This window comes from Myotis brandtii, unplaced genomic scaffold, assembly GCF_000412655.1.
Source record: "Myotis brandtii unplaced genomic scaffold, ASM41265v1 scaffold96, whole genome shotgun sequence".
NCBI classification, from domain to species: domain Eukaryota; kingdom Metazoa; phylum Chordata; class Mammalia; order Chiroptera; family Vespertilionidae; genus Myotis; species Myotis brandtii.
Genome location: NW_005371972.1, coordinates 751141 through 761565, shown reverse-complemented (window position 1 = coordinate 761565; position 10425 = coordinate 751141). Strand labels below are relative to the sequence as shown.

At 54.2% G+C, this 10425-nt stretch overlaps 1 protein-coding gene across 1 annotated transcript in view; it reads right to left on the bottom strand.

Moving 5' to 3' along the window:
* The window catches only part of FHAD1 (forkhead-associated (FHA) phosphopeptide binding domain 1), a 101836-nt gene that overhangs the window by 51250 nt on the left and 40161 nt on the right, over positions 1-10425 (bottom strand). Inside the window, exons 9-12 of the mRNA XM_014533287.1 lie at positions 9962-10051; positions 8836-8940; positions 1824-1907; positions 951-1103 (exon numbers count right to left, since the gene is read on the bottom strand). Of these exons, the coding sequence (XP_014388773.1) occupies positions 951-1103; positions 1824-1907; positions 8836-8940; positions 9962-10051 (432 nt within the window). The remainder of the gene's footprint in view (positions 1-950; positions 1104-1823; positions 1908-8835; positions 8941-9961; positions 10052-10425) is intronic.

Sequence of the window (10425 nt, the reverse complement as noted above, 5' to 3'; positions counted from 1 at the left end):
AGAGTTGGGGTGGGGTGGGGGGATGGGAGGTGGAAGAGTTGTGGGGGGGTGGAGGGATGGGGAATATAAAGGGGGCATTATTTTGTTTGCACTCTAACCTGGACTTCTGGTGGTCAAAGAAACCCCACTTGGGTCTATTCAAATTCAAAGCCAAATTGCCAAGGACAATAGGCTGAAATGAGAACTGAATTTGGCTATTTTTATTCGTCAAAATTCCTGCTGAGATCAACACATAAGCTGGTCAGAAAGTGCCGGTTCCTGATTTGAAAGAGCTGACACGCTAACATTTGCACAAACTCCCCAAATAGTAGCAGCTGATTTCCAGAGACACAGAGGCAGTTGCCTTTTCCCCCCCGAGTGGGGCCCCGGGGGCTGGGCCAGATCCCGTGGGCCCGCCCCCTCCGCAGGCTATGGCAGGGGCCTGGGAAATCATTTGGCCTGGCCCTACCAAGGCACTAGGGGTGAGTTAATTGTTTGACCAAACATAGCAGGCTGGTTTTTAAGTTGGTGGTTTTGTACGGCCTGGGAACGATGTTATAAGTATCCCAATGGCACTGGGCAGAGAGAAGGCCCCCCACCCCGGTGAGGCACCAGGGCTACGAACAGCCTTTCCGTGGCTGGGCCCGAAGGAAGAGCCGCTAAAGGGCAGGCCTGTTCCTCTGATTTCTCTGGAGAAAACACGGGGCTCTTTTACTGCCCCCCCACAGGGTCCGAGACCTCCCACGGAGGTACTCAGAGTGCAGGCATCTCTTCTCTTCCTGCCCCCCCACCCCGCCGGGGGGCATTCTCTGAGGTCCTCTGCCCTCTGCTCTCAGACGTGTTTCTCCCAGGAGAGGAGAGGTGGCACAGCAGCAGAGCACCCTGCCCGACCTGCTCCACGGAGGCCGGACAGGCTCCCGCGCCAGCGGCACGGGTTCCGACAGAGGGGACACTGTGGGAGGCAGGGCCACCTGGCAGCTGTCCAGCACCGCCCGCAGCCTCTCGATGCTGTCCGCCAGCGCCTCCTGCTTGGAGTGGCTGAGCTGGCTCTCCTTCTGCAGGCTCCACTTTTTCTGCTGGAAGCTGGCGCTGTCCTCCGTGACCTGGATGATCTTCTCTATTAACTGGTGACAAAAAAAAAAGATTTAAAACACAGGGGGGCTCCGGGAGGAGGGAGCTGGGAGCGCCACCCCGTCTCTGCAGGTGGCGAGGGCCGTCCTGCCAGGCGTGAGCGATGGCTCTGGCGGCCGCCATCGGCGCTGTCACCAGGACGCGTTTCCTGGGGTCCGAGACGGTTTTGAAGATACCAAGGCCTGTATTGTTGCCATTCACTTGTTCTAGATTGTTCTGCCGTTTAGGAGCAACTAATAACACAACCTGATGCTGAGGGTCGGTTGTTCTGAGGCCGAGAGCCACGTGCCCTTACCCGGAGGCCAACACAGAGCGTGGGGAAGAATCGCCGGCAACTAACAAGGCCCCCAGCAGCCAGAAGTCTGTCCTCACCTCTCCCTCTCCAGAAGGGACAGGCGGGACCGGAAGTGTTGTCTGTCTGAGTGAGGCAGCCCTTTCTCACGATGCTAACGAGGGTGTTAACCCGGGTTACCCCCGCGCGTCTGGCGACCAGAATCACCCTGAGCGATTTGGTTTGATGTTCACAGAAACATTTCAAGGGCGTTTCACTGGCTTTTACTGGGAAAGCCAGGAAACCCCATGAAATCTAAACAAATCTTTATGGTGTGGCAGCAGTGTGAACAATGTGTGCCACCAACAAAACCCGGGAACATATGCTCCCAGCGTCTGCAGTCCCAGGTCCCCGGGGAAGGAAGCGCGAAGGGCGGACGGACCTGTTGGTCGGTGACGGGCTTGTCCTGGAACGGCCTGGCTCGCCCGTAGGTGGCCCTGATGACCTGGCTCCTGAAATGCTCCAGCTGCAGCACAAAGAGAAGGCAACTGAGTCGGGGGGAGGGGGGGCAGCTGCAGCCGGCCAGCCGTGGGGGCCAGGAGAAATCAGTTAGTTAGGAGGGCCTGAGCGCCTTGGATGGCCATGCCATGGTATTAAGATCTCCGCCGCTCACTGGAAGGGGCAGTGCCCACAGGAGGAAGTGAGCAGCCGGTTTTAATTACTTCCTCGGCCTGCCTGCCTGACCCAGAAGAGCCACTTGCTGCCGATTATGCAGTGGGGAGCCTGGGGCCGGGAGCGCTCTGCCGTGATTGCTAAGCCGGCCCCAGACTGTGAAATAAATATGGAGGCTGTCAGCCCCAGGAAACTGTCACAGCAAGGGTGCCTGGGGACCGAGGGATTCACTCCCTCCTGCCGTTTCGCGCCCCGAAGACCCTGGGTATCGTGTTCCTCTCTGTGTCCCCGGCGACTGGCACAGGGCCTGGCACAGAGTAGACACCCAGTGAACGCTCACTGAATGCTGTGAACAGAGACATCTGTCCAAGACAGGGGCCTCTGCTCGGTCCAGCCCGCTCTCGAGGGCCTCCTTGGGGCTGGCGCTTCCCGATGACGGTTGATGAAACAGCACAGTTACATGAAATCAGGGCTTACGGAACTGCAAGTTCAAGGGGCCCCAGGTTCCATGCGAAGGCAGAGGCAAAGGAGCCCGAGTTTATCTGGGAATTTCCCAGCGTGGTGGCCCTGGGCCTGGGTGTTTGGCCATGGAAGACCCTAAGACAGAGTCCTGAAGGGGCGGAAGGGCCACTGAATCAGCCTGAAGGTCAGCAGGCCCGAGACACAGGTGTGCCTTGCGCACCACCGAGCTCTGGGAGCCAGGCCGCGGAGTGAGACTCTCCTGAGGACATTCCTGTGGGCCGGTGGCCTGCAGCAGCGACTGGGGTGCCTGGTGCCCCATGCCCTCCTCTGGCTTCACAGCCAAGGGCAGGCCCCCTTTTGCCGGAGGAGGAGGAGGCTATGTGGAGAGGCCCTGAGTGACGGCCCCACTGCCAGCAGAGGACCCTGTAGGACTACGCAGCGTGGAGGGACAGGTTCTCCTGGGCGATGGGCTGTGTCCTGGATCACTTGCCTGAGGGAGGGTGGATCTGAGAGAGAGAGCAGGACGTGGAGACAGGGGCTGGGCTGGGGGAGTCTGGGGACAGAGAGGGGCTCCTCCTTGCTTGAGTCTAGACCGGAAGGAACCTCAGTGTCTCTCAGGGTCCTCTCCCAGGTGACTGCTTCCTGGAGTCATAACCTGGACCCTGGCACTTGGGCAAGGGACTCAGGTGATGCCCTCGCATAGGGGTGCTGGGCGTGCAGTGTGCAGGAGCGGTGAGGGGCAGCCCAGGTGCACGGGGGAAGCCCAGACGGGCAAGCTCTCTGCCCTCGCTAGGGGGTCGGTCCCTGCAGGAGAAGTGACCCTGGGGTGATGGTGGTGAGGTTTGTTGAAGGAGCTTTGAAATCTGCCCGGGAGTCAGCATCATTATGAACTGTGTGCCTCTGACGAAGCCCGGCCACACTGCGGGTCAGGCTCAGACGCTGCCCAAGGGAAGGGCGTTGGGGCTGGGCTGGGTGGGATGGAAGGACCCTTAGGATCGCGGTTCTTCACCTTTTTTGGGGTTCACAGACCCTTCTGAGAATCCACGGAGCAGCATGCTGGACCCTTCCTCCCAGGGAAAAAAGCACAAACACGTGTGCATTCTAAACGTTCTCGGGTGCCCTCGAGCCGTGGTTGCCAGGAGGGGCCCTGAGGGGGAGCTCCCGGTGGGCTGCCCTTGGTGGGCCACATCCCGGAGGCTCAGTGCCCCTGTCCCGGCTTCCCATTGGCTCTCGCTTAGCCTTTGGTGAAGCCTCATTTGCATGTTCTGGCCCTCACGCGGTGCCACGTGTCAGGGGAGGGGCCACGGGCCATCCAGGCAGAACAGGCACCCAGACCAGCCGGGCAGCCTGCTCACCACCCTGCCTGGGGTCGTCTCCGTCTGCATGAGCTGTACTTTCTTAAGAAAAGTGGCACTTCCTCATGGACACTGACGGGACCTCTGCTGGGGGCCCAGAGGAGGGAGGGGAGTGGTGAATGTCAGGATGAAAATGTCCGGGAGAAAGTACTAGCAGCACTGCTGGGGAGAAAGAGGCTGAGACCCTTCCCAAGAGGGAACAGCGGGCGGCTGGTTAATGGGGGGCGGGCACTGAAGGGTGGCTGTGGCCAGGGTCTCGGGGGACAGCGAACTCCGGGAGTGGGCGGCTCCCAGCAGGGAATGGCCCTGGGGACGTCCACGGGGAGGCAGGGGCCACGTGAAGCTGCGGCCCAGGAGGTCGCTGGGAGAAGCAGACCACAGCCGCCTTCCTCCTCACTCTTCCCACCAGCCACTGGGCGCGGACAACCCCTGGGGAACGGGGCCACGGAGGGGCTCTGGAGCTCGCACGCCTACCTGACCTACTGCCCTTTCCAAATTGACTTTAATGAGGCTCTCTCTGCTCCCCATTTCTTGGAGCTGAAGCAATTTCCTTCTGGAATCCTCCTGAAGCTTCTCTTCAACCTGAAAGGGTGATGAAAGCAGGCACTTGCTGCTGATGTGGTCATGATGCACTCTGGGAAATCCCTCTAGGAGGGCTAATGGCCCGGGGAGTCCCAGAGGGGGAGGGGCGGCTGCAGGGGTCACGGGCGTGCCCCCGGGGTACACCCGGCTCCTAGGGGAAAGGGCCAAGCTCTGCATCCTGGGCTCATCTCTGTGTTTTTTTTTTTTAACCGCAGACTCCAATCCCAGCACAGCCCCTAACGAGCCCTAGGACCCTGAGAGAGTTACCTCCCTGCTCTGTGACTCAGTGTTCTCATCTGTCAAATGGGAATGAGGACACCAGTACCGCCTCACAGAGGCATCGTGGGGACTCGCAGTGGTTATCCTAGGGCAGTACTTCCTACGAGGGCTCTGGGACCCACGCTGGGAGGCTTGCTAAGCAATGGATCACGGCCTGTGAGAGAAGGTGTTTACAGCAGAGAAGCAGCAGATTCACTCCCCCTCAACTGGAGGGGAGCTTGGGAGTGCCCGGTGCTGCCCTCTGCTGGCCATCACGGGACCCTGCAGCTGCTCAATTCATTTTGGAACAATGAACATTTTGGGAGCACGTGCTGAGCCCAGGGCTCTGGCGCTATCAGGAAATGAGGCAAACTCTGCTAAATAAATGAGAGGGTTTTGTACTGAAAGGCTCCACAGCTGTTTATTCGGGAGCTGAGGCGGGGGAGGGTCACGCAGATGTAATAAAAGAGCCAGAGGAGCCCTTTACAGCTCACGTCTGAGCCCGGGGTCCAGCGGAAGCGCCTCTCACCAGCCATGTGGACTTGGAAAAGCCGTTCAAGCTCCCTGGGCCTAGTTTCCTCCACAAACAGCCCTCCTGGGTCTAAACGTGCTCTGACTTCTATGCCAGCAGACTTCTCCTCCCACTACAAAGCGGACTCCAACCGCGGACTCTGCCCTTGTCCGGAGTCCCCACCGTAATGAACAGCCCCACCCCTGCCTCAAGCCTGGGGGTTCTCCCTCTCTCACACCCACTGTTCTCCAAGCCGGTGTTCCCGTCCCTCTCACATCCCCCCGCTCCTCCGCTCCTCCCCCTGCTCCCACCCTGTGCAAGGCCCCGCCAGGCGCTGAGAACCTCTGGCCTGTGATAACCGGCCTCCTCGCCTCCATTTTCATTTCCTTCCAGAACATTCTTCATGGTCCTGAGAGTTACTGAGCTGCAGAGCAGCTCTGTCTGATGGGACGGCCTCGCGTTTGTGTTGGCTAACACGGCAGCTGTGAGCCATGCCTGGCCAGAGCACTGGAGATGTGGCTGGTGTGACTGAGAAACTGAATTTTACATTTTCCTTAATTTTGATAAATTTCAATGTGAACAGTCACACGTGGCTGGTGGCTGTGCCGCCGTCATTGGTATCAGACAAACCTGGCTCCCAACCTTGGCTTTGCCACTGACCGACTTTGGGCTACTTACTGTGCTAGTGACTAGCAGCCTTGACCCCCTCATCCGTAAAGTGGGGAGGGTAATTTCTAGGTCATAGAGTTGCGGTGAGGATGAAAGGAGATGAACCCAGCCAGCGTGGCTCAGTGGTTGAGCATCAACCTATGAACCAGGAGGTCACGGTTTGATTCCTGGTCAGGGCACATGCTCGGGGTGCGGGTTCGATCCCCAATGGGGGCTGTGCAGGAGGCAGCCGATCAATGACTCTCTCTCATCATTGATGTTTCTATCTCTCTCTCCCTCTCCTTCCCCTCTCTGAAATCAATAAAAATATTTTTAAAAAGAGATGAAATGTTTGGCCTAATACATGAGAAATTATAGCTGTCATTTTCACCGTTATTATTGATCACAAAGGTAACAGCATCTGTGTCCTGTTTAGGGCCTTCGGTAGCTCCTCACTGCCTTTGTGGTATGTAGCCCCCAGCGCAGAACAAATCAGAACACCAAGCCAAAGGCTCAGGAAGCCCTGTGAACACCACACAAGGTAAAAAAAAACACAAAAAACCCACACCCAGATAAAGCATCGCCAAACTGCTGGAAACCAAGGGAAAAGAGAATCTTAAAAGCAGCCCAAGAAAAAACAGAGCTTTCACAAAGGTACGATATTAGGCTTGACCAAGACTTCAAAGTAGAAACACCAGGAACCAAAAGACACTAGAAAGATGTACCTAATGCCACCTAGAAGGTGCTGAAAGAAGATCATTGCCAACGTGGGATTCAGTGCTCTGTCAAAAATGAAGGTTATGCATACGTTTTTCAGACACACACACACACACACACACCCCTGAAAGAATCTGCCACCAGCATTGTCAAGGACAAGGGCATAGTCATCAACTGACACTACATCAAGAATGCATAGTGCAGCCTTTGGGACGAGCGCTAAAAGAGTAAGAAACTCGATTAATATTGGATTTTGGTAAGTCCGGGGTAATGCTATTGTCTTACTATTCTAAAAGTATAATTAAAGAGCAAAACATTTCCAAGCAAACAGGGACAAAAATGGAATGATAGAAAACCATCAACTCAAAAGAACCCAAGAAAGGAGAGAAAAGGAAATATAGTACGGAAATATAGCTCAGCTGGCACTGAGCGAGAGGGTAGAGTTAAACCCCAATCAATAAACCAGCAATTGCACTTTATATAAACGGACTAGCAGACAAAGACCGGGACTGGATTTTATAAAAAGTCATGCTATTTAGAAGAGAGAGAAAAAACTTAAAAACAAAGATGGACGGAAAAATTATGAAGAAGATATGCTATGAAAACCCGAACCAACAGAAAGGCCGCGTAGCTGATGGAGCTGCATTAGTGACAGCGCAGACCAGCGGTTCTCAACCTGTGGGTCGAGACCCCCTTTGGCGGTCGAACGACCCTTTCACAGGGGTCGCCTAAGACCATCCTGCAGATCAGATATTTACAATACGATTCATAACAGTAGCAACATTACAGTTATGAAGCAGCAACGAAAATAATTTTATGGTTGGGTCACAACATGAGGAACTGTATTTAAAGGGCCAGAAGGTTGAGAACCACTGACGTAGACTTTCAGGGAGAAACACTGCTAGACATGAAGAGGGACGTTTCTATGATGATCCAAGGGTGTGCTCTTTCCAACGGGAAGTATTAAAATTCTAAATGTACACGCACCTGGTAACACGGCCTCAAAATATATGAAGCAAAAGTTAGCAATATTAAAAGAAGAAATCTACAAACCACGGTCATGATGAGATTTTTAAAAGCATAGCTCTCGGGCAAAGGATCTAAATAGACACCTTTCAAAAGAGGACATTCAGAAAGCCAAGAGACATATGAAAACATGCTCAAAGTCACTAATCATCTGAGAGATGCAAATCAAAACAACAATGAGGTACCATCTCACACCTGTCAGACTGGCTATCATCAACAAATCAACAAACGACAAGTGCTGGAGAGGATGTGGAGAAAAAGGAACACTCGTGCACTGCTGGTGGGAATGCAGACTGGTGCAGCCACTATGGAAGACAGTATGGAGTTTCCTCAAAAAACAAAACATGGAACTCCCATTTGACCCTGTGATCCCACTTCTAGGAATATATCCCAAGAAACCAAAAACACCAATCAGAAAGGATATATGCACCCATATGTTCATAGCAGCACAATTCACCATAGCTAAGATCTGGAAACAGCCTAAGTGCCCATCAGTAGATGAATGGATTAGAAAACTGTGGTACATCTACACGATGGAATACTATGCTGCTGTAAAAAAGAAGGAACTCTTACCATTTGCAACAGCATGGATGGAACTGGAGAGCATTATGCTAAGTGAAATAAGCCAGTCAATGAAGGAAAAATACCACATGATCTCACTCATTCATGGGGGGGTAAGAGATCAACTGAAGGACTTGTATGCATGCATATAAGCATAACCAATGGACATAAGACACTGGGGGGTAGGGGGAGGCTAGGGGATTGTCAAGGGTGGGGGAAAAAAGGAGACATATGTAATACCCTTTGTAATACTTTAAGCAATAAAAAAAATAAAAATAAAAAAACAACAACATAGCTCTCTCAAAGACTCTTGGGACACGCACACAGAACTATCAGTAACAGCATTTCAGTTTGAACATCATGGGCAAACTTGGTTTAATGGACCGATTCTGGATAATTTTACAGTTAAGACCTGAAGGCAGTCTGGGGTAGGGGCTGCACACAGGAGCTCTGGAGCCAGACCGACCTGGATTCAAGTTCTGCCGCAGCTACTTTACCTGAGTGAACTCTGAAAACTTCCTTCGCCCCTGTGAGCCTCAGGTTCCCCAACTGTAAAGTGGGGTTAATACCAGGATAGACCACACAGGGTCACTGCAAGGAGAGGGTGCGCGTGGAGCGCCTGGCCCCGAGGGGTGACTGGGCCGAGGCTGCCCTGGCCATACCTTGCTCTTTTCTCGAAGCGTCTTAGAGATCATGCTCTGGTCAGAAGTATTCTTCCTCAGCTCCTCCCTGAGCATCCTCATTTCTCTCTCCAGGTTTTGGATTTGCTGGAAGAGTTGCAACAAAAGTCAGCTTCCCTGACCGCACGCTGGGCCCGACTCCTGGGCAGGAAGGGCTGGATCTCCAGAACTCGTTCCACCGGGTTCATTAAGGCGAAAACCTAACCGGGGACCAGCTAAGCTCCGTCCCTGGGGGGAAAGCCTACGTCTGTAGAGCAAAGTAGACTTTTTTCCAAGTGATACATCGAACACGGTTAGTTTCGTTTGAAAATCAGCTTGTAGCCTGGGATGAAACAGTACAAGACATCCATCAACTCATGAGGATGTTTCCTCTTGGGGTATATTTTTGCGATCAACTTGAATGAGGGCAGTTGGGAAGACACAGTGGGCACGGTTTGGAAGAACAAAACAATGCGAGTTTTCTTTCTCCCACTGGGGCAGAGAGCGGAACGCTCCCGACACGGGGAAGGGCGCGTCCCCCCTTGTGTTGAAGGCGCTGTGCATCCCCTGAACTGAAACTGTGCCTGCGGATGTGGGAGAGGCTCCCATGGGGCCAGGAAATGAACGCTTTCATTTTTGTGGTCCTTCCCTGCATCTTTAATAGTTGCCTTCTGTAGAGGCACACGATGCCTTTTTGTTTTGTTTTTATGAATTTTGTAAAGTTACTGAAGGAAGGATTTTGGGTTGGTGATAGTGATAAAAGTGTCACTATGATAAAAGTGAGACGGTGGGACATAGTAGTTTGGGCATCACAGGTCCAGGGGCAGGAGCCACAGTGGACCTTTGGCAGCATGTGGTGGCCACCTGGCCGGCTCCTGTCCCTGTCCCCACCCCCACCCCAGCCCAGCTCTAAGAGAAACAGGTGAGGCGGGTGGAGCCAACGCCCAGGGGATGCTGGGAGTGTGTGTTTTCCAGGGTCTTCCCACCCATGTCGTAGAGGCAGCAAACCAAAGAGGGAGGAGAGGGCCTTAACCAGAACCGTCATAAAACCCCAGAGTTTGTTTTCTCGCCAAAGCCTGAAGGTCAACGCCTTTTGGTGGGCGCCCAGGAGTGAGGAAGTTCAACTCACGGATTTGCTGAGTTTCAGCTCTTTCTCTTGGGCTTCCCGGTGCTCCTTCTGCGCGTCCTCCTTCTCTAACGCCTCTTTGAGCACTGAGCACTGTGGGAGAAAGAAGGGCAACAGGCCACGGGGGTTGTCCGGGGGTCCCAGGTCCCCACGGGGGCCTCGCAGAGCCTGTGCTGCTGTCTAATCCCATCACACCCCACACGCCCAGGGCAAGGCCATTTGTGTCCCGTGGATGCCTAGGATCTGCGGTAGTTCCGAGGAAGAAAGTGTCTCAATTCTTTTTCAAGAGCCAGTCAAGTCTGGGCACTTGGGGTGGAGGGAGGGGAATTCTCCCCTCTGGGACCCTCGGAGCACAGCTTTCAGGGGCACATGGACGGGGAGGGGCTCACTAGTGAACTTGGTGGTGAACCTGGGTGGCTCTCGGTGCTTTCTGCAGGCTTCATCTCACAGACACAACTGCCCTGGTG